Here is a 22,847-nt window from a genome sequence, read left to right as displayed (position 1 = left end):
TTCATTTTGTGACTGGGGACACGGGGCTTCACCATAACATCCCCTCCTCATGGGTAGCCACTCTCCTGACTTGGGTATTTATCATTCTCGTTCACGTTTTTACACATTTACAACATATGTACCATAAGCACTAAACAGTGCCTTTATGAGGGTTTTTTTTTTAAAGATTTTATCTTTTTCCTTTTTCTCCCCAAAGCCCCCCAGCACATAGTTGTATATTCTTTGTTGTGGGTCCTTCTGGTTGTGGCATGTGGGACGCTGCCTCAGCGTGGTTTGATGAGCAGTGCCATGTCCGCGCCCAGGATTCGAACCAACGAAACACTGGGCTGCCTACAGCAGAGTGCGCGAACTTAACCACTCGGCCACGGGGCCAGCCCCCCTTTATGAGGTTTTAAAACTTTACAGAAATGCATCATTCTGTATGTATCCTTCTGTAAGTTGCTCTTTTCATTCAACATTATGTTTTTGAGATTTATGCTTGTTGACATGTGTTGGTCATGCATTTTTAACTGCCTTAGACCAGTCACTGGGGAGATGAACATCGATTTATCCACTCTCTAGTTCACAGACATTTGGTTTTTTTTTTAATGTGTGAGCACAATTGTTCTTTGTTCCTCAGACGTGATTGGGAATCGTCGTCATCACCATCAACATGATCGAGTGCTTCCTGTCCTTATGTGGACCAGCTCAGCATCACTACTCCACTCCTTGACAGAGTCCCTCATCAGGGTCCTGTAGAACGAAGCCAAGCGTGGATTTGACCCAGGCCTGCCTGATGCTGAGGTCTGTGCTCCTGGTCACTCTGCCTCCCAGGAATGAATGCCTGGTGTCACACCGAGGTGAGTGTCCAGGCCCTCCCGCAGGGTCTGGCTGAGACCCCCCAGCCTGGACCTGGGCCCGGAAAGACAGAGTGACCGGCTGCAGCTCACAGACCTGTCTTGGTGTAGGATTGCCATTATTGGTCCAATCCTGCATGCTCTGGTTTGTTTCAGAGGCCCCTGCCCCTCCCAGAATATGTAACACCATCGGAGACTTGGAGGAACAGCCTGCAGGCTCCATCTGTGCTGAGTAACAGGCGAACCGAGACTTCTGCCAGGAGCATAACGAGGGCCAGGCTCGTGTGCCTTGGGTGGTGGTGAGGGGGTGGAGCAGAGAGAGGTGCCAGAGGGGTCAAGGGATGTCAGGGACAATCAGGGAGAGACTAGCGAGCCATTGCTGTGGGCCTGGAGGATCCAGGTGGCCCTGGGAAGAAGGAGCAAATGGTATTTACTTTGCTGTAATGTAACTCAGCTTAGAACAATTTAGAATTTAAAAATGCTGGTCTCAGATCTCATTCCAAGGTGTGCTGGTTACTGGTGAAGGAACTACTGATCTAAGACGACGAGCGTCCGATGCTCCTCGGCTGGAGCGAGCTCTGTGAATCGCGGCATCTCTGAGCTTCAGCTTCCTCATCTGTCAAATGGGGAGGGGACCCACCCAACAAACAAGGGACTTGAGGGGCCTGACTGTCACCATTATCTCCCTGAAGGCAAAGCTCACCAGACAACAGTTGGGTTGTGGCGGTGCCTTGATTGTCAGATTGCCTAACGCCATAAAGCAGGTGGGGATTTGAAGGAGAGAGTGACTGCGGGCAAAAGAGTAGAAGCAGAAGCTCCTCTAAAGAGCCCCACTCCCCTGGGCCCAGTATTTGAGCAGGTTGTCAGTGTGACCCCAACCTAACTTAAGGGTCTACTCCCCAGGCTGGGCCAAACCCATCGCAGTCTCCCCAGGTCACAAACAGGCTTCAAGACCAGCAGGACACGCAGCAGTGTCTGATCTGGAAAGAAGTTCATTAGAAGGCTGGATGGTGTGGCAGCAGGGACAGAGGAGAGCAGTGACACTGATCAAGCAACCTGACGGCATGTCCTACAGGCACTGTCACCACAAGCTCCAGAGGGAGCATCCTCAGAGACAGCCCTGCAGGCTCTGCGGCAGAGAGAATTCTAGATTGAGAGATATAGGACGATGGAGGAACTGCCTCATCTGCGGGCAGTGCCCCGTCACTGCTGGGGGCCCCAGACAAGGTCCACGGGTTGTCCCCAAATGTGAGACAGCCACAGATCCTAAAGCGAGTTAACGGTGACCTGGATCCAGAAGACTCTAGGCCACGGCCGGGATGCTGGCCTCCTCTGCTGCGGACCCGTGCAGGAGGCTTTCTCCTTCCACTCCCCGAAGGGACACCAGGCCAGGATGCACCAGGGACACAGAGAGTGGGCGCTGATTTATTCGTTTATTTGACTCGAGTGCTTTAGTACAGAACGGTACAGAGATGGTACATGTTTGTGCTTCAATACTTTCCAACACTGAGATTCTGATCATTTCAAGGTAAACAAGTTTCAAGACAGACTAGTTTTAAAATATCCTTTTGATAAATTATTTTTATATAAATAACAGAGAAAGGAAAACCAACATGTTCGACAAACAAGGTCCTGAAGCGTGAGCATTGTTTGGTCAAGGGGAGGGGACAGGACGAGCAGGAACAGTAAGAAAGAAAGCAATGCCAGTGCCTACAGTTCTGCCCTAAGGAAATCAGGCATCATAAGGAGGAGCGGGAGCCAGACCAGGAAACTCATCTGAGCGCAAAGGGGGGACTTCAGAGCCTGGAGAAGAGAACAGCACGATGCACCTAACGTGCGGGCAAGGAACGCACTCTGAAAGGAAAGCGGCCGCGAGAAGTAGCAAACACCACATCGGCAACGACACCACGAGACAGGAACACACACACACGGTCTGCAGGAGTCGAAGGGAGGCGGGGGGCTGGGCGGGGGACGTTTTTGTGACTTCCACTGTCATTATATTTCATGACACCCCTCAGCAGAGCAAACGGTGCGCTCACTACCAGAGAACAGAGGACTGCTGAGTCGGAGGATGACGAGCCACCCTCCCTCCGTTTGCTTCCGAGATTTTTGCATTAGAGCTAAGTTTTATACAGCTAAGTTTTTATACAGAGAATAAAAGGATCATTTTCTCTTACAAGCATGATGACATATGACCGCACACTACAAAAAATAAAGTATTACGGAGTATCTTAACCGGAGGACAGTCTGAGTGGGCACAGGGTCTGTACAAACCCAAGGCGCATCCCCTCAGGCAGTGGGAAGTCCTGGGGCGTGGGCGCTCTCTCCTGCAAAGGGCCCTCTGACCGGGAGCCTGCAGAGCCCATTCTGTCCTGGTCCTTTCCTGACCCCTGAGCTCTACCCAGGCGGACTCCACTAAGAAAGGGGAGCGGTGTTGGGGGTGATGCCTGGGGCAGGAAGGCGTCCAGCCAAAAGGATCAGGCCTGACTACTTCTCCAGGAGATGAGGGCCTCTGGGGGATGCCTGCTCCTTATTTGTCTGGGACTCAGACTGCAGAACGCCTTCCCTCAGGGTCACAGTGCGGTGGACATGGGCCAGGGCACCCAGCCTGACTTCACGTGGGCACCCCCCGCCCCCACCCACAGCCCCGGGGGAATGAGCCACTGAGGAAAGCAAAGAGGCTGGTTCCAGCTCAAACCTCACGAGGTGTCACCTGATCTTCACTGCCAAGCTTCTCGGGATGAGAGCAGACGCTGAGGGGTAAGAACTGGAGTGGAGACGACAGATTAATCCTCCGCTTGAAATACTCCAAGGACAAACATCTCTATGATTCCCACAAGAACAGGAACAACCCAAAACAGGTTTTTAAAAATACCCAGACGTCTACCTTCCCATACTCAAGCAATTTGCACATGTCGCACTGGGTTATGTACAAGGTCACGGGATCCTAACTAACGGGGAGCAGGTGTCCATTCATTCTAGACAGTTCCAAAGCTTCTCCAGCAGTGTGTCCCTCGCACATGAACTCCTTCTCTTAGGATACACATAGAAGATACTCTTTTAAAAAAACACAATGCATTATTTTCTTCTGTGTCAAACAAGAAGAGGGCATCAATAAACACAAGAATGCAGCGGCGACAGTGCCGGCCCGGGCGTGCAGAGCCGGGGGAGCTGTTGGGGGGAGAGGGCCAGCAAAGTAACCGTGGCGGTCAGTGGCAGGGGCCGAGGAGCTCGGTGGGAGGAGGGGTCACTTTTTGGAGGGGTGGCTTATTTTTTTAACTGCTTATTTCTTCATCTGTTTTATTCAGTTTCTTCAGCGTGTCCAGCAGTTTCTGTGGGGTGAGAATGTGCGTGGATCCTGGGGGAGGCAGAAAAGACGGTGAGCTTGCCTGCTGCAGTTTCAAACACTTTTCCTTTCCTGGATTCCCAGATCCTCATCCGTTCCCCCGCCCCCACCCTGGTCTTGGTCTAGTGGAAGCAGGGAGGGTTGGGGTTTGGGGCCATGTCACAATAGGCCTGGGAGACATTTGGGGACTGTGGATAAACACACCCCTCTGGCTCAGGCAGGGTCCCAGGCTGTACCAAAGAAGGAGCCCGCCTCTCCATGGGGGCTCAGTGCCATCGGCCAGGGGACAGGGCAGCTGCATTTCTAAGTCTCTCTTGAACTCAAGGTGAAGCCAGGGAGAGAAATTCCAAACCGTATGGCAGGGGAAAAGGCTGGGGATGGGACGGGGGGTGGGGAGGGGACTGTGTGTGGAAAGGATGGTGCCTGGTAGGGAGGAAGTTGATGGGCAGAGCACACTGGGGGAGCCACTGACCTCGGTAGCCAGCTGGTTGGTCCTGCCGTGGTGGGTGGGACCTCAGGTGTGAAAGGGAAAGGGCCGGGTACCTGAGGCCTTACCTTGCAAAGACCGCGTATTGTAAGAGATTGGAAATGCTTGCAAAACTTTAAGCTAATGGAATTAGAAATACTTCTACTGCAAAAATAAAAAAATAAAAAATAAAAGTAAATGAAGTCCTTTTTCATACGGAGAGAGATCTAATAAGTGCAGTAAAAAAAGATGCATGGATCGTGTGGTTTGGACATGGACTTACTCAAACAGAACAGAAGTGACTGGCGTGTGAGCATGAGGCCTGCACGCATGCAGCAGTGGGCTTCAAAGAAAGAGATCCTGGTGGGAGAAACTGAACAAAAGAGATCCGAACTTGAAAATGTGCCTCCCGGGAGATGCGGGCAAGGGACGGGCCTTCCTGGGAGGAGGGGAGCAGAAACCGCAGGATGCTAGAGTCCCACCCAGAGGGCAGGCAAAGGAGGCTTTGGCCAGCTTGTGGGGAGTGATTCCAAATACCGGGGTCCCTAGGCCTTTGACGGCTACTTGCTCAGCTGACCCGTGACTGCTCGAACTGCAGGCTTTGAAGCTTCCTAGCCAGTCCAGACCAGCGGGAAACTCGTACAGCCCTCTCTACTTTGAGGGGCTTCTTCCAACAGCCGGTGCTCTGCAGTTCAAGCCCCAGCCACCAGGTCACTGCTCTGCTGAGGAAGCCTGGCTCCTTCCTGGAGGTGCCTAGGGTGATGTCCTATGCGGGCAACCTGCCCAGCCCTGCGCTCTGAAGCTGACTCGTTATTCTGCAGACCTGAGGCCCCTTCAGCAAATGTGACAGGTTTCAGCACTATGTCCCTGGGCGTTGCTATGGTGACCTTTTCCTCCAAAGTACACTCATTTCCGTGACCTTACCAATCTTCCGTTAGTCCTAAGAGAGGTCAAAGGCTGCTCCACAAATGAGGAGACAGGAATAAAGGTTATCAAACTCTGAACAGTGAACCATTGCCAAAATGAGGGCCTTCCAAATCTCAACTCGGCGCAGCCCGTGTGTCTACACCCTGACAGGCAGCTGTGGGTCCTCCGTGCGAGGACTGCCGCTTCCAGGTAAAGGTGAGAACAGGGCACGTGCTAGAGAAACTTTTGCTAACAGTCTCCCCCTCCCCCATCCACTGAGTTCCAGGAAAAAAGAAGGCCGGCTCGAACTAGAGGAAAAGTCAAAAGGGGCCTCTGATCAGATGCCCACCCCAAAGTGCTCCCTATCCTTGCTTACATTCAGGATTTGGGGGAGGCCAAAAAGAGGTTAAGGAATCCACGCTCTAGAACTTTCCAATATTATCTTATTATTGACCATCTGGTGTTCCCAGTCTTCAGCTGAAAGAACAAAACTTCCAGGACCAAGAGTGTGGGACAACCAGAGAGGCCTCCGGGGCTCTCCCTGACAGGCACAGTCCTGGGCCCTAACTTGCCTGGTCTCTTTAAAGGACCCAGACCAGCTGGAGTTATTGCAAACCAACCCCCTCTGCCCCCCCAGAGCCACTTCTTGCCACCCAATCATCTGCATGTTTTAACACCTGGTCAAGCTTTTCACCACCACAAACACTGCAAATTGGGCTGGGTGAGTTTGTAATCCACATTTTGCAAACATTCTCATTTTGAACCCATAGGTGGCTGACTGTATGGACCTTCCAGAACAGGAAGGAGGTCCTATGGCTCTGAGGGTCCCTCTTATTCTACAGAACTGGAAGATTGTGAAAGATGAACAGTGGTCCCCAAAAACCACGTCATCCAGAAGTCTGTCAAGGCTGTGGGCCAGACACAGCGAGCTCCGCCGGGACACAATCCTGCTTTCCTCACTGAGACAATCTGAAAATCAGGAGCGTCCTTACAGACCAGCTGGTCCAGTCATTCCTGGGTTTGGCTGAAACAGCCCTCCTGACTCAGGACATCCAGGGTGGCGCCAGGGAACATGCACGTCTGAGAGCAACCCCGGTGGGCGTGGTGGTCCGCCAGGTTTGGAGAACGTGCTCTGGCCCACCCTGCACCCACAGACAGGGGAAGGAAGCCCAGAGCGGTGGCGTGCTTGCTCACAGTGGGTTGGGGACACAGCCAGGCCCAGAGGCCATGCCACTGGTTTCAATTCCAGGCACCCTGTGGCCTCAGGCCCCAGAGTGGAAATGCAGGGGAATGCTTAAAGAGCAGCTGGGCCAGGGCTCGGCTCTGAATTAGGATTCAAATCTGAGTGGCCCTGAAAAATGAAAGTTGTATGACCCCAAGCTGGAATAAAGCAAACATTCAACATAAAGAAACAAAAGCTTTCTCCCAAGTGTAAGTGCTGTGTAAGAGTCTAATCCGGCCGGCTGGCCCTCTTTCCTCGGCTTCTCACAGCCTCCGACATTCCCAAGGGACAAGCACTTTAACATAAACCACCCACAGTGTAGAGGTGAAGATCTGATCAAAAGACTTCACGTCTCAGACATGGGGGATGATGGATTGGTGGGGGTTAAGATGAGCCTTGGTGGTATCTGTGCACATCAGCGATCCACGCCCACTCCCTTTAACCCAGACCCTGGGAGCTGGCCTCAGCTCCAGGAGAGAGAGGGGCCAGCAGGACAGAGTGAGGCCCACGCACCAGCCTGCTGGGGACACCCTCATTCAGCACTGAGCGCAAAACTCTTAAAAGCTAAGTTCCCGCAAGTACCGGCATTGGGGACAACCCTGGCTCTCTAACGTCCTGCACTGGCCCAGTCTTTGGTCACCTGAACAGTCACAACAGAATGGGGCAGGTCAGACTGTGACCTGCCTTCCGGCCTCCGTGGTATCAGGGCTCTGTGCCTCGCTCTTTCTTAACCGAGCTCTCTAAAACCCAGCACTGCCCAACAAAGCATTCCAGAAGCCGAGAATACAACCAGAGTCCACTCACGCTCTCTCTGCTCCCACGGCAGCCGAGAGCTGCTCTGCTGATGGGACGTAAAACTAAGGATGACAGTCTGCAACGGGGAGGCTGCTTCCGAAGCAGCGAATCCCTGGCGAACCCTAGCAGGAGCCCTTGGGGTCCGGGTTTGTCAGTCTTCCAGTCCTGCAAGTGTTCTGCCATTGCTGCTGCCTCGACTGAACAGCTGTCCTTCTAGAAGCCTTAAAACACATCTTGCAGTGAATGCCATCCACCTACCTGCCTTCTGCACACAGGACCAGCTGTCTGATTCCAAGCTACTGAGGTGCTCTAAACGACTGTTTTTCAACAATGGCTCCTACTCACCACCCACTGGCCTTGCTTTCTAGGGGAAGGCAGCCTGGGCTCTTTCTCACCTCACCACTGCCCGGGGCGGGGGGAGCCATCTCTTGGCCAAGGGAGGGAAAGGGGAGGAGATAAACGGGTGGCCTCCTGTGGACCTTTAGAGAGAGTCCTCCTTGGATGGAGCGCATTCCCTTTATACAAACACGCATGCTCTGATGTATCCCTAGCCCAGCCCTGAGAGAACGCTCCCCCGAGGTTCAGCAGAGTGCACGAGAGGGGGCAGGACCGCAGGTCTGAGTCACGGATCTGAATTACTGAGTGACAGCAGGTCAGAGCTCGGAGGAGCCTTGGGGCCCTGCGATCCAGCCTCCTGTGTTCCACAGACTGTGGCTCAGTAAGGGGGAGTGACCCGCAGTCACAGGTGCTCGTGGTCTTTCCACTACTCACAGGTGGCTCATGCTCCATGACTCACCGGCCACATCTAGCCCAGGGCAAGGGGGCATTTTCAGGGCCATAGTCAGTGGAGCACATGAAGTCAGGGACACAAAACGTGGCCTCATCACAGAATGCCTAACATAGCTCAGTGGCGTCCTTCAGTATCAGTCGCCATTTAGACACATTATAGGAGATTCCGAGCACATAAGAAGGATGGAAAGAGAGAGGAAGGACGAGGACAAGAATAAAATCTGGATCATCCACCAAACAGACCACGAGTTCCTGGGAAACTGAGATAAAGGCACGTGAGGGAGAGAAGATGCTCTTTAAAACAACACACTGGTGTTAAGGCCGGTTTTCTACCCCAAGGCTCTCAGATCGTACCAAGACCTCAACAGGTGTAGGACTGTGATTACTCAACTCTTGAAAGGATCCACAGGAGAATTAAGATAAAAGCACCTACTAAAAGAGCGAATGACTATTCGGTGCTGTTTTGCCCACAGGAACGTGAGACATAAGCTCTGTGCACTGATGGCTGGAGCTCACCAAGTACTTAGTGGCTCATGGCCCCATCACCCCTTAGAAATCGTTCTGGGCTAAGCACCCGTCCTGGGAAAGAGGTATTTACACATCTCCCTCCCCTGCCCTGGAGGCTATTCTGACACTCTCTGCCGAGCCTTCCTTGTGATCAGGTCCCCATGGCTATCTCCACTGGAGTTCTGCCTTCTTGGACACGACAGTCCCTTGAACTCCTGCTGGCCTCACTCTCAAGTCCCCACATCACATCACACCAGGACGCTCTGCGTTCTCTGCCTGGTGCCCACAAACCCACCCCTGGGCCAGCAGGCGTGGGCACCAGGCGGCCGGCGCCCCTCAGCTGGCAGCTCCCTCTGGAGGCCTCTTCAGGGCCATTGTTCTCACTTTCGGTTTGGAACCCAGTGGGCTGCAGCTGGCCGAGTGAGCCGGCGAGCCAGAGCCCAGGGGCCCTCGTGGCTGGGAGTGTGAGGGTGGCTTCGGACACATTTTCAATCGGTGTTAAGAACTGCAAGCATTTTCTTATTGAAAGAAAATCAAAGAAATAATAAACTGAAAAGGGAAAAATAACAAAAAAGAGTGACGGAAGAATCAAAGAAAACCCTTCAGAGTGGAAGAGTTTCTTTTCTGTAATAAGCTGCTTTTACTTTGTTTCTCTGGCTCTCACTCCATTGTTGGAGCCTGATCCTCAAAAGATACCCTAGAGGACTCCCTGAAGTCGGGGTGTCTCAGGTCCATGAGAAATTTGGTGGGAGTGAGAATGTGAGTAGAACCTGCAGGAGAACAGAGGCCAGCTGACTGCTTGAACAAAGGAACGTTACAGGAACATGCCAACTTAGGCCTACATTGTAAGCAGCCAACGAGGTGTGAGAAAGCAGGACACGCACGCCACGTACACGCACACGCACATGGCCGGCATGCACCAAGCGGGCGAGGCCACACAGCGGACGTTAGCTGTCTGCACAAGGCCTCCCCGTGGATCTGCACGGGCAACTTTCTCTCCCCAGGTCTCCACCTCCCAATGGGGAACCTCGAGTCAAGGCCAAAGTCGAAGAGGGAGATTTACACCCAAGCCTGGCTGGGACAGCTTCTGCCCGGGAAAGCTGTGTTTGAGCTGAGAATTAGCCGACATGGTCATGCAACATGTATGCAAGCAGGGAACAGAGAGAGCTTTATCACGGGGGCCTATGTAATAAAAAGGACAAAACAATACAGGGAGAAAGGGTAACCAGACAGGGTAAGCTTCAGGGAGTGGGGAGGCGGAGCGGGAAGAAGTCCAGTCTCCCCACTGAATTGGTGGTATCTAGAAGGCAGGGTGAGAGTGCCAGGTCCATCTTGATAGACCCAGGAACGGCCATATGCACTGGTCTGCAGGACACGCTCACTCCGAGACTTGGGGGGCAGTGTGACCTGGTCACCCCAAAGTGGAGGTATAAAACTGACCCATCGTATCAAGATAAGGGGAAAGGGCAGGGCCTGGTCCAGGCAGCAGGTGCCAACAGCCTCTTGCCAGTCAACGTCAAGAGGCACCCTAGGCAGGTGCAACTCCATTTTAAGGGAAAGATAAGACAAAGGGAAGGCATCTGGAGCGAGCAAGATCTTTCTCAGCTCGCTCTTCCTCTCCCAAGCCTAGAAGTTGTGGAAGCTCCTGCAGACACGAAAAAGGAGAAACTCCTCTCCTGCTGCAGTAAGTCAGCTCTTGTGAGCTGCTGCCTTTCTTCTGGAAAACCAGCAGGAAATACTGGAAAGGGTATAATCGGCCTAGAAGAGGCAGGAACTGGTAGGGGAACCTTAGTGGAGTCCAGCAGTCAGGCCACTATGCCGGGACTGTCCATCTCCAACTGACAGGAGAGCAGGGGTCATAATTTACCTTCCATTCCCCGAGCATCTTCTAGACGCGAAGCCCAATGCCAGGACCCTGACAGGCCAAGTGCAAGCCTGTAAGTGGGTATGGCGAACCCCATGTTGTTGGGTAAGGAAGTCGCAGCCTGGGAGCTGAGGGTCTTGCTCAAGGTGCCCACTCGGCAGTGGCAGAGCAGGAACGTGAGCCTGGGGCTGCTGGAGTCCGTGACCGGGCCCTTCTCACCGCATGCAGTGCCTCTCATCAAGACACACGAGGAAGAGACCCTTCGCCCCTTAGCTTCTGCCGTCCACAAGCGGGCCTAGAGACTACATTTGCAGGAGTGATGGAGATCGAGGACAGGATGACACCGACGCGTGGAATGGAGTCCAGATGCAGTGAAGCAGCCCCTTCCCCAGAGAAAACGTGCCCCACTCACCTATGAGCACTTCCCACTTTCCGCTGGCTTGGGTCACCTCGTAAGCACAACGCATCTCATTCAGGCTCACGCCCCCGAGGATGAAAATAATGAGGCGGGGACCACTGCGGTACTCCCCCGGGGCCTTGTTCTTATGCCAGTGCCCGTAGCGGGCGCTGGGGGGAGAGAGAGAGATTAATGACGTTTATCTACACTCACGGTATTTGTCACTTGGTGCCTCATGACTAGTTTCCAAGTTCGTTCTGTGTGTCAGTGTCCCAAGCACAGTAGGTGCTTAGTAAGCGGTGGCTGAATGAACAGCCGTGCAAATTAGCAAGTGCTTTGGCTGCTGGGAGAAGCATGACAGCGCCTGAGCCATGACCTTGTCACTGTCTTAGAAACAGGTAGGCGACAGACAGGCTCAGGTTGGCTTTAAAGTGTGACATGCTAAGTTCAATAATAGCTTCACCCTGCGTGACATCCGTCCAGGCTTCTACCCCCCGCTGTCCATGCTGCTAGGCTTGTCTGGGCCACTCTGCTGGCAATGAGCAGCGACGACAGGGTCTGAGGCCTGTCTTCAGGCTGGCACATCGACTTACTGAACAGACAGACGTGCACTGAGTGCTTCATGACTGGGGCGCCCCTGCCCCGAGGAGCCAGCCCTGCTGAGATAAGGGCCCTCGCCCACCCAGAGCTCATGGCTGAACTGGGGAGGGTGGGAGAAGGAAGCAGGCCTGAACCGTGCTATGACAGAGAGGGGCTCAGTGCCACAGGGACACACAGGGGAGGACTGTCTAGCATTGTCTGGGCATCACTGGGGACGGTTTCCCAGAGGAGGTGACACTGAGCTGTCTCCTGAAGGACACACATTTCAGTAGTGGGACAGTTCTCAGAGGTGCCCCCTCTCCCCCTGGGCTGTCCTCAGTGGGTCTTCACCTTGTCCTCAGAAACAATGAGAAATGGGTCACTTCCAGGTAAGAAAATGGGGAAAACAACAAAAATGAAAACAAAACGAGGACAGTCTCCTGCGGACAGTGAAATCTCTGCCCTTATTCCTGACTCATGACAACATCAAAGTCACTTTCCAAATCTCGAAGGCCCTGGGGGCCCATTTGGGCCAATCCAGAGAATTTCACAGCCATCTTCTTTGCCTGAGCAACCAGTTGACAATCTGCCATCATCAGCCAGCCTGGCTGTGGCACTACCGGGGATTTTGTATTTTACTCCAATGTTGGCAAGAACACTGCCATCAGAGGGGATGCACAATGCCACAGACGCCGTGCAGGCCTCCGGCCCAGGCCCAGGAGAAGGCCTAGAAGTGAAGACAGAAGGAGGAGAGGAAAGAGAGGGAACGGGCGGGCACAGCACGAGAAGAGGGACAAAGAAGTCCACATGGAGCGTGAATCCTGGAATTGCACGCTACGCCAGCGCCACAGGTCACCCTCTCTGGAGCTGGTGACTCTCCTGCTCCACGCTCATGTGTTGTCTTGCCTGTTCTCAGGAGCCAAGTAAAGCCCTTGCTGTCAGAGGAAAACAGAAGCTGCCACTCAGGAAAGGCAACAGACGTGGCTGTGGGTCAGGGAGGAGCCTGGACCACACAGACGAGGGAGCAGAGAGGAGTCTGGAGGTGAATGCAAGAAGACAGCGTCAGAGAACCAGGGACAGAAGTATGGACTGCTGTCGACTCACATCTCGAAGCTGAGACATGTCTGAGCATCAGCAGGCACGTGGCAGAAACCCAGCCCAGGGCACCCACATTTCGGTCAGGAGCGAATCTGAGAAATGTGTCTCTACGCAGACGATGCATTCATCCCCTTTTTAATTAATCACTAAAATAAATTAATCAAAAGGGAAGACAGAATACACTGAGTACCTGCCACGTGCCAGGCTGTGTTCTAGGCACTGAGGACAAAAAGGACACAAATCTCTGCTCTCAGGAGGCTGACATTCCAGTCAGGGGAGACCAGCAGGAAACAAGATAAACACAAAGAATATGCTAAGTGGTGGTGTCATCTATGCAGAAAAACAGGGCAGGGCAGGGAGATAGGAAGTGTTGGGGAGGCTTGGAAATTCTTATTCTTTATTTTTGTAACATCTTTACTGAGAGAGAATTCACATAGGACAGAATTCACTCATTTAAAGTGTACAACTCAACCGTTTTTAGTAAGGTCACAGACTTGTGAACTATCACCCTCAGCAATTTTAGACCATGTCATCACCCCCAGAAAGGAACCCTGGACCCATTAATGGTCCTTCCTCATTCCCCCACCTCCATCCCTGTCCCCAGCAACCACGAATCTACTCTCTGTCTCTATGGATCTGCCTATTCTGGACATTTCATAGAGATGGAATCGCATAATATGTGGACTTTTATGTTTGGCTTCTTTCACTTGGTCTGTTTCACGGTTCATCCATGTCGTAGCACGGATCAGTACTTCATTCTTTTGTTGTTGTTGTTAAGTAATATTCCATTGTATGAATATACCACATTTTGTTTATCTGTTCATCAGCTGATGGACATTTGGGCCATTTCCACTTTAGAGCTCTTATGAATAACACTACTAGGAACATGGATGCAGTGTAATTTTAAACAGGGTGGTTAAGGAAGACGGGAGAAGGTAACACTTGACTAAGGACCTGAAGGAGATAAGAGGTGTGACATGCAGATAAACCTGGGGACAGATCATTTCAGGCAGTGGGAACAGCAAGTACAAAGGCCCTGAGGCAGAAGTGAGGCAGAAGTGAGCCAGGCGTGTTCAGGGAGGAGCATGAGGCTGGTGTGGCTGAAGTGGAGTGACAGAAGGAGGAGTGAGCGATGGGAAGCCAGGGCGTGCAGGGCCTCCCAGGCCCCTGTAAGGACTCGGCCTGCACTCTGGCTGTGATGAGAAGCAGCAGGAGGGTTCTCGTGGAGGAGGCCGCATCACAACAGGGCTGCCATGTAGCTGACACCCAACCAGAGACGGGCCCACTCACTCCCACCTGCTTGCCCAGGGATTCCCGCCTACCTGACGGCGGTGGTGCTGAAGGACGCAGAGGAGCGGGTGGAGATGTAAGGGTAGTGTTTGGTATCGAGTTTGTCCTCAATAGTGTCCTGGAAAGAAGAGAGAGATCGGGCCGGCCATGTTTGACGAGGGCCGACGGGAACCCGAGTGAGATGGCTCGAGGAACAAGCCACTCAGCAAAAACCCTGGCCAGCTTGGCAACGCCCAGAGCTCCGCTGCCTCTGCCTGCCGCAGGGCGTCTGGTGCAGGGCCCGGCTTGGCCCAGGGGCTCTGGCACCAGCTGATACACTGAGGGGAGTTTGTACGCCTGCTCTTGGAGAGAAGTTTTTTAAAAACATTAATTTTTCTTGCTTCCCTTCCAATTTAGTTTTTGTTTTCTCTTTTACCATCTATGCAAGGTTATAAATGTTGCATTCTGTCCAGCAACATCCCGACACTGCCATCAGTCTTATAGAAACTAGGCGCAGGCAGAGGCTCTCATACCAGGGAAGAAGGCCTTACACCCTCCGTTTCCAAGGGTGTAATTACCTGGTGGGCGGAATCCAGCTATCCACCCCCCACTGCCTAGAAATCTCCACTCCTCCTAACAGCTACCCTGTGAAGCCTACACCTGTCTCTTTGACCGACTGGGGAGGAGGCGGAGGAAAAGGGAGCCGAGAACAAAGGACCAGATGAGACAGAGGGAGTGGCTTTGCCTACCCACCAAGCAAAGAAATGTAACGGTTTCTAGATGTCTCGGGTTCACCCATCTTTTCTTTTGTGGGTTTTAAAAATAGGAAGCTGACTCACTCTATACATTTAAAACATATCTATTGTAATGTACAATTCAGTGGGAACACCCGGACTGCTAGGAACTGACGAAGGGATCCTGGGCAGGTCCCCTCTCCTCGGGACCCCTGTCCTGTCCACCTGTCAAGTGCAGGAGTCGGACAGACTGTCTTCAAGCTCTACCCCAAAGGCCTAGCAGGGTGGGACTCTAAGTAGGGCGTCCTTGAGCCACAAGGAGAGAGGGGAGGGACACCACAGGGCTACCTTACACTCACGAATATGAAACACCTACTGTGCACGAGGCATGAGGCCAGAGGACACGTCAGTTGAGGGCACAGGACCAAGAAATAAAAAGATGACCCAGAAGGCTGAGCACACACACACACGTGAAAAGCATCGCTGACACACGTCACAGGAGCCCAGGGAGGCCTCTGTGGTGCTGGGTGGTCAGACAGGCAGGTGGTGGGCCAGAACGCTGAGCCCTGATGGGGGATTTGAAGGCAGGCAGGATTCAGGGTACGGAAAGGAGAACAAGAACATTCCAGGCGAGGGGTGGGCTTGAGCAGAAGAGCAGAGGCAGAGACACGCTGGAGGGTCTCTGGCTGACGGGGAGGCTGGGGAGGGGAGCAGTGGAGGAAGAGGAGGGGTGGGCCGGGGCCACGTTTGGAGGCCCTTCCACACGCCGAGGTGTGCTGCGTGGCTTACCCGCACCCTCAGCATGGAGCTCATCACTCATCTGACCTTCACATGCTGTGACGGGTCTGGTTCCTTTGGACATGGTACCATTGCGGGGGGTCTCTAATATGGAGCTAAATCATACGGACCCCGGGGATCTGAGTGTGGCAGTCTATTGGAACAGCCCTTCATCAACCCTTAGGACAAGTATGCTGTGAGGCCTGAAAGAGCTCTGGAGACCTGGATGCAAATCCTCAAGGATACAAAACCCTGGGGAGTCACTGCCACCTGACAGCAGGTGACGCCAGAAGCATCTGGGCCTCCAAGTGCAGCACCCCAGCCCACCCTCACTGACCTCCATGATGTCTTTAATGATCGGGGTCCATCGTGAGAGCTGGTAGGTCTGCTCACTGATGCGCTCCTTCCGCTCTGGTTTGCTCCTGCGACGCAACGTGGACTGAATACAAACACAGAGACTGAGTCAGGGCCACTCAGGCCCTGGGTGACCTTGCCGGCCCTGGAAATTCTCTCCCAAGGACTCCCTTCAGAGAGTCAGCACTGACAAAGAGTAGTGAGTGGGGAGGTTTCCCTGGAAAAGCCCAAAATATGCCCCCTGGGCTCAGCCCAAGAATTTGGTGCAAATTTGGTTCTTTAAAGCCATGAAAAATGGCAAATGTGGGTCAAATATTCAAGTGCCATTTAAAAAACCCACATAGTTAAAAAAACAGTCTGCTGCTGATTATAGGAGAAAATAGTGCTTTGGGTGTGGCTTATTCGTTTTGTTTTTTTTTTTAAAGATCAGCCCCATGCTAAGATCTGTTGCCAATTTTCTTTTTTTTTTTTAATTCGTCTCCCCAAAACCCATGGTACATAGTTGTATATTCTAGTCATAGGTCCTTCTGGCTCTGCTATGTGGGACACCACCTCAGCGTGGCCTGATGAGTGGTGCCATGTCACCGCCCAGGATCCGAACCAGCAAAACCCCAGGCCACTGAAGTGAAGCGTGCAAACTTAACCACTTGGCCACGGGGCCAGCCCCCTCTCTTATTTTCTGATTTTGCTTCAGAAGCACAGGATGTACTGAATGAATCTTCTCCATTCTCATTTTGGTCCCTCTTGTGAACAAGGGTCTAAAAACACCAAACCTCCGCCCGTTACAGGTCTCAGGTCTGGTGGCTCCAGAACAAAGTTTTTGACTCCAAGCATCCAAAAGGAGGGCCTCTGCCGCTCTGGCTTTGTCACCTGTGGCGTGAGCTGACTGCCTGCAGCAAGGAGGCGCACAGTAGGGCTCCCACAGGGAGGTTCCCAGCAGAGTGCTCTGGGGAGTGCTTAGCCTCATCCTTGAGTTCTGGAGCCCCTGGCCCCCCATCACTTCCAGAGCTCACTGTGTGCTGAGGCCCCTAGACCACCTGCCCTGACTTGCTTCTGAGTCACGGCCAGTGAGGCTAGTGTCGTATTCTCACCCTCACAGCACACGAGTCTGGGTGTGCAGAGGCAAAGCCAAACTGACCTCAGGGGACGAAGGGTGCGGCTGACGTGGCTCCTAGTTTGGGCTGCTTCACAGACACAGCTGGGCTTGAATGACTGACTCCCTCACGCGCACGTCTGGGTTCTTGGTGTTAGACCTCTATGTCATTGCACCTCTCTCCCTTCATTCCCCTTATTTTATCTGTTTTCTCTTTCTCGATGTTGAGCAAGTGCCTATAGCCACTAAGTCGGGGAGAACAGATACGACACACCAGCTTCCCTCTCGCCCCTCCCTACCCCCCGCAAGGCTGGCCCCTTACGTCTGTGACAATGGGCACCCCGAGGTGCGCCATGTTGGTGATTATCTCGCTGTCCTCCGGGGGGATCTGGGCGTGCTGGATCAGTTTGTTCAGGTTTTCCTCAGTGATTCCTGAGAGAAGAAAACCCCCGATCACCACACCCAGCCTGCGCATCGCACACCCAGCAGAGCCGATCTCCTGCCCCTCGTCCTTGGGATTAGTGGACACTCATCTGTGCCCCACACAGACTTCACTGTCAGAAGAGGACAGGTCAGGACTCTGACGCCACTCCGCCCTAGGCTGTGACCATCACAGTCTATATCACCGCCCCTCCTGGTCTCTGTTTCCATCTGTCTCCTTCGTCTCAGCCACCCCTGCCCACCCCTGGCCCACATCAGAGTCGACTTGGACAAGGAGTCCCTGTGTCCATCTTCTGTCCAATGACACTCATGGGCAACTGTGATGTGGGTAAAAATCACTTATTTAAAGGCATAGATTACAAATGTGATGCAAGTTAAAACTATCCAGCAGATCTACTCTAATAATCTGGCCATAAAGCCAGCAGGCCCTCGCAGCATCCCCACCCTGTCCTCTTGTCACATATCCCACAGCTCTGATTAACTTTACATTACTGTAACAGATACTCAGCCACCAGTGTAACTGATTTGCCTACATGACATTTCCCCAGATGCAAAGACCCCTTAAGATCTTATTAAATACCCTTTTCCACATCTTTTAAACTACTCGGCCACTTTGTCTTCCCTCTCCCAGTGGCCTCGCTTTTCCCAGGAAGGGCCGCCCCTCCTTGTGCCCCACCGTCCCTACCATTCTTCAGAAAGATGTAGAGGAGGATGATGCGGATCTTGTCGTAAGTGCTGACGTTCGCGTCCAGCAGAATGGGGACGATGGCCCTCATGGGGTCCTTGATCTTCTCCCCCTCAGCGTCTGTGCCCATGGCCAGGTCCTGCAGAAAAGACACCCTGTTGGCCCCATTTCCAGTGGCAGTCTGGACAGAGGGTAACTATGAGGAAGCTGGTGGTCCACGAATGTCTGGCATTTGTAGCTTGCCTGGGGGCAGGTCTCACACAGGTGCTTCTACTCTCACAGTGCACTGTAATTAGCACTGAGGTAATCAGCATTGTTTTTTTTTAAAACATCAGTGAGAATTGAGGAAAGCCCCAGGTTTCACTTTCCAAAGACAGAAACCACAATGACCTGCCATCTTGTTCAAAGGTAGGTTGTTCCCTCAGGTGAGTGCAGAGTACCTGCACCACGTCCATAGGTCAAGCCTCAATCCTGGGTCGCCTAGAGGAACAAAGCCCTGCCGAGGGATTGGGGCTCAAAGGGACGCTCTTCCCACACAGGAAGAGCTCGGGCACAGTTAGCCGCCTCTGCCTGGCCAGATTGTCTCCACTCTGCTTCCCTGGCACTGAAGGACACGCTTTTTGAGTTTTAACTACCTAGGTTTATAATCTGTTTTTTGTTTTGTTTTGTTTTTGAGGAAGATTAGCCCTGAGCTAACATCTGCTGCCAATCCTCCTCTTTTTTTTTTGCTGAGGAAGACTGGCCCTGAGCTAACATAGTGCCCATCTTCCTCTACTTTATATGTGGGACGCTGCCACAGCATGGCTTGATAACTGGTGTGTAGGTCCACACCCGGGATCTGAACCAGCGAACCCCAGGCCGCCAAAGTAGAACGTGTGAACTTAACCGCTGCACCACTGCGCTGGCCCTCACCTCTGTTTTTAATCTTCCAAATGCTTCCAGGGGGAGGAGAAAGAAAAAAGCCTCCCAAACTGCAAATCCAACCCAGGGAGATGAGGAGAGAAGGGCTGACAAAAGAACTGAGGACCGAAGAGAGTGAAGTAAGCACTATGGGCCCCACTTGACGACTCAGACAGGAGTCTGCTTGCTCTCTCAGGCCAGAGAAAGCAGCATGTTAGTCTTGGCAAATCAGCAACCATCTGGTCTCATTCTCAGACACCAGTGGCTGCAGCTTCCTCTGTAGCTCTCACAGAGGTTGCCTGAAGGGTCCCTTGTTTTCAAGATCCCAGGAGTCTGTGACAATGATGATCTTGAGTTTGGGTCTCTTCCCAGTCTGGGTCCCAGGCAGGTGGGCCCCCTCTCCGTGGCCCTTTCACCTCTTGGTCCTCCCGCTGGCCTAACAGACGTTTGTCCAGCAGGACCTGATTCTAACATCCTCTAAAAGTCCAATTAAATACTATGGAGCACTTCTGAAAAATTGTGAGCTTCCAAGGATTAATCCCAAAAGCAGTTTTACTGATGCAGGTAGAACCTATTTTCTGGAGGGTCTAGTCCTTCTGCAGAGGCCACCTTGTGTTCTCCAAGATCACCGGTGAAACTGACCGATTTCAGCCGGGCTACTTCCTTGTAGAAGAGTCAATGAGTCTCCAATCGTCCAATGAAAGGACGGGTCTCATAAACCTGAGCTGAGCCTGTCACGTCAAACCAGAGGATTAAATCTCAGCTTCACCCTAAGAACTTGAGATGCTTTTTTCTGTGAAAAGGGACCTTCAGCCAAGGCTTCAGAATCGCTGAATGCCCTCTCTTCCCCTAGAAGCTGCTCCTAGTTGAGCAATGTTGTCACACTTCAAGAAAGAAGTCCCAGGATTAGTGACCACACAACACTGCTAGAACGTGTGGCAGCATTGTTATCTCCCTTTGCAGATGAGGAATATAAAGCAGACAGAAACAGGCACGTCAAACACATCAGTGACGAACTCAAATCCCACACTCTCAACTTACAGTCCTAACTGATCGGTGAGGCTGTGGGAAAATTCTGACCCGCTACTGCTCTATCCTCGTTCAGCCTCTAGGTCTCCAAAGCCGGTGTGGGCACACCAGGAGGAAACGTACTCGGGATATAAAGTCCAGCCAGCCTGTCAGTGCAGGGCTCAGGGCTCCACACATCTCTCTTCAGCCATTCCAGGGGAACCGGGGCCTTTGGAAAGCCAGACATGCACAATGCAAACGGCACAGCACTCCAGACCACTCTAGTCCCTACCATTGAGAGTGGCACTGCGTTGGCTCCAGAGAGTTGAGGCAACATGAGCTAGGAGGCTTTCCCATCTCTACATCCTGTGATTCTGCAGGATGTTCAAGGTCAGACATTATACTTCAGCTGGGTCAACGGGCCTGGCAGAAAGAGGAGGAAGGGGTCCTACCTGCTCCACCCGGCAGAGTTTATCCACGGTGCCTTGGTAATGCTTCATGCAGTCCTCGGCAAGGTGCAGGTGGGTGGAGTACTAGGAAGAAGCAGAGAGTCGAGGTCAGGGAACCACTCGCTGCTTCCTGCAGCGTCTACCAAACACCTGCTGTCAATGAACCCTGTGCCAGGCGCCAAGGAGTCTCCAGCCTCATCAAGGAGACGGAACAGGCCTCCAAGCAGGTCCACAAATACCACAAGGAAGACATTTTTGTGTGTTAGGAGAGAAGGACACATCACATCCTGACAGAGTAAAGAGTTAGGAGAAACCCTTGAGGGGGGCAGTGCGCTGTGAGGGTCTCACAGTGCTTCCCGAATTGTTTGAGACTCCTCCCTCCGGGGCCTGGAGCCTAATTCCCCTCTCCCTGGGCGTGGGCCGGATTTAGTGACTCGCTTCTAACGAATAATGTGGAGGAAGCGACGCAGGACAGCCCAGACCAGGACAGAAAAGCCATGTGACTTCTTCCTAGCACTCTCTTGGGTCACTCGCTCTGGGGAAGCCACCTATCATGTCGTGAGGACACTCAAGCAGCCCGTGGAGAGGCCACGAGGTCAGGAACAGGAAGGATGAAGAGAGACAAAGAGGAAGAGGATAAAAGAGTCATGAAACAAGCTATCCCAAGCTTTCCTTTTTTCCTAATAAAAATTGAAGACGACTGAAAATCTGCGGATTTCGATCAATCAGTCAGAGTAGCGGGGCTTTGAGCAGTCTTTGTGCAGCTGCTCATCCTCGTGACTCCGATCAATCGTTTCGGGTCGCCGTACCTTGCTGAGCTCCTTCTGGTACTGGGGCATTTTCTTCAGCATCTGGGACAGGTCGCGCATGGTGGTCTATAAGGGAGAGGAAAGCAGGAGGTCTTAGTCCAGTGGCCCTGATCTGGGAGGCTGTGTAAGGACACTGGGTCCAGGACAGGACAGCAGCCAGCACCACAGTTCCCAAGGGCTTGCTCTCTCACTCTCGAAATGAATCCGTTAAACACAAGGTCACGTGTGTTTAGATTTCTAGGTCTCTACCTCCAAAAATTATTGATCCAAATATCACGCCCGTCTTAAAGGTGGGGAACTGAACCCTGAAGTCTAGCAATTATGTTTTGTTTATTGGACTAGAAAGTTATTGAGAGCATAATTCTTGCCAGAAAAGGATGATATTTCTTCTACACACTGCTTTTCTGCAGATTCAGCTCAAGTGGTCTCAGCATCTGGTTCACAATTCGTCTCAGCAGAATGACTGTAGTCGTATAGGTAGGTACAAAGAAAGGAGAAGGAGAAGAAAGGCTAGAATCTGCATCCTGACTGGTGAAAGGGTCTGTTGACATTCTTTTTCTTTGGTGAGGAAGACTGGCCCTGAGCTAACATGTGCCAATCTTCCTCTATTTTGTATGTGGAATGCTGTCTCAGCATGGCCTAATGAGCAGTGTGTAGGTCCATGCCCAGGATCCGAACCCAAGAACCCTGAGCCACCAAAGAAGAACATGCCAAACTTAACCACTACACCACTGAGCCAGCCCCCTTTCAATATTTTTTTCTTTTTTTTTTTCCTGAGGAAGATGGTTGCCCTGAGCTAACATCCATGCCAATCTTCCTCTATTTTGTATGTGGGTCACCACCACAGCAGGGCTGATGAGTGGTATAGGTCTGCACCTGGGAGCCAAACCTGGGCTGCTGAAGCGGAACATGCTGAACTTAACCACTAAGCCACAGGGCTAGCCCCTGTTTACATTCTAACTGTGTGATCCACCTAATCCTACTCATTTATCCAACAGAATTTCTTGAATTATTACTACACACCAGGTACTTTTAGGTGCTGGAGATACAAGGACAAGAAAAAAAAAAAGAGATTTCTGCCTTTATGGAGCTAACATCGAGCAAAGGCACCATTCCAACCGAGTGGATTAGCACTCTGAGGGAATCACAAGTGTGGGTGCACAGAGCAGAGGCACCTCACTAGTCTAGGGAGGAGTCAGGAAGATTTCTCCAAGAAACTGATGCCTGAACCAAGGGACAGGAACTTCACAAGGCAGGGCCCAGGGAAGGAACTCAGGCATGGTTGGAGCAAGGTGGCAGAGGCAGGAAGGAGGGAGGCAGAGATGAGACTAGAGAGAGTCTGAGGGGCCTGATGACCTGGGTGCTGTAAAGCATGCCCCCAGGTGGGGGCTTGATTCTGCTAGGAACGGGAAGTCACTGAATGGTGTTAAGCAAGGGAGTGATACAATCAGAGCTGCATTTCCCCTGACTAAGACGGGTAAGCCAGCTCTGCTGAACAGTGAGGGTAAGGAGAGGCCCAGGTA

At 52.4% G+C, this 22,847-nt stretch overlaps 1 protein-coding gene across 4 annotated transcripts in view; it reads right to left on the bottom strand.

The window, feature by feature from the left end:
* Positions 1 to 2,255: 2,255 nt before the first annotated feature.
* Positions 2,256 to 22,847, bottom strand: part of STXBP1 (syntaxin binding protein 1) — a 64,787-nt gene continuing 44,195 nt past the window's right edge. Inside the window, exons 12-20 of one of the 4 annotated variants that reach the window (XM_046670528.1) lie at positions 21,325 to 21,390; positions 20,519 to 20,599; positions 18,159 to 18,297; positions 17,355 to 17,464; positions 15,923 to 16,024; positions 14,128 to 14,213; positions 11,144 to 11,298; positions 4,655 to 4,737; positions 2,256 to 4,194 (exon numbers count right to left, since the gene is read on the bottom strand). In XM_046670528.1, the coding sequence (XP_046526484.1) occupies positions 4,697 to 4,737; positions 11,144 to 11,298; positions 14,128 to 14,213; positions 15,923 to 16,024; positions 17,355 to 17,464; positions 18,159 to 18,297; positions 20,519 to 20,599; positions 21,325 to 21,390 (780 nt within the window). In that variant the 3' untranslated portion in view covers positions 2,256 to 4,194; positions 4,655 to 4,696. Of the gene's footprint in view, positions 4,195 to 4,654; positions 9,638 to 11,143; positions 11,299 to 14,127; positions 14,214 to 15,922; positions 16,025 to 17,354; positions 17,465 to 18,158; positions 18,298 to 20,518; positions 20,600 to 21,324; positions 21,391 to 22,847 lie in introns of those variants that run through there. The other 3 variants (XM_046670519.1, XM_046670510.1, XM_046670538.1) reach the window with 3 other exon arrangements.

The sequence above is a fragment of the Equus quagga genome, chromosome 1 (genome assembly GCF_021613505.1).
Source record: "Equus quagga isolate Etosha38 chromosome 1, UCLA_HA_Equagga_1.0, whole genome shotgun sequence".
In the NCBI taxonomy this organism is placed as follows: domain Eukaryota; kingdom Metazoa; phylum Chordata; class Mammalia; order Perissodactyla; family Equidae; genus Equus; species Equus quagga.
The sequence above is the reverse complement of the archived record's forward strand: the minus strand, read 5'-3'. Positions and strand labels throughout refer to the sequence as shown.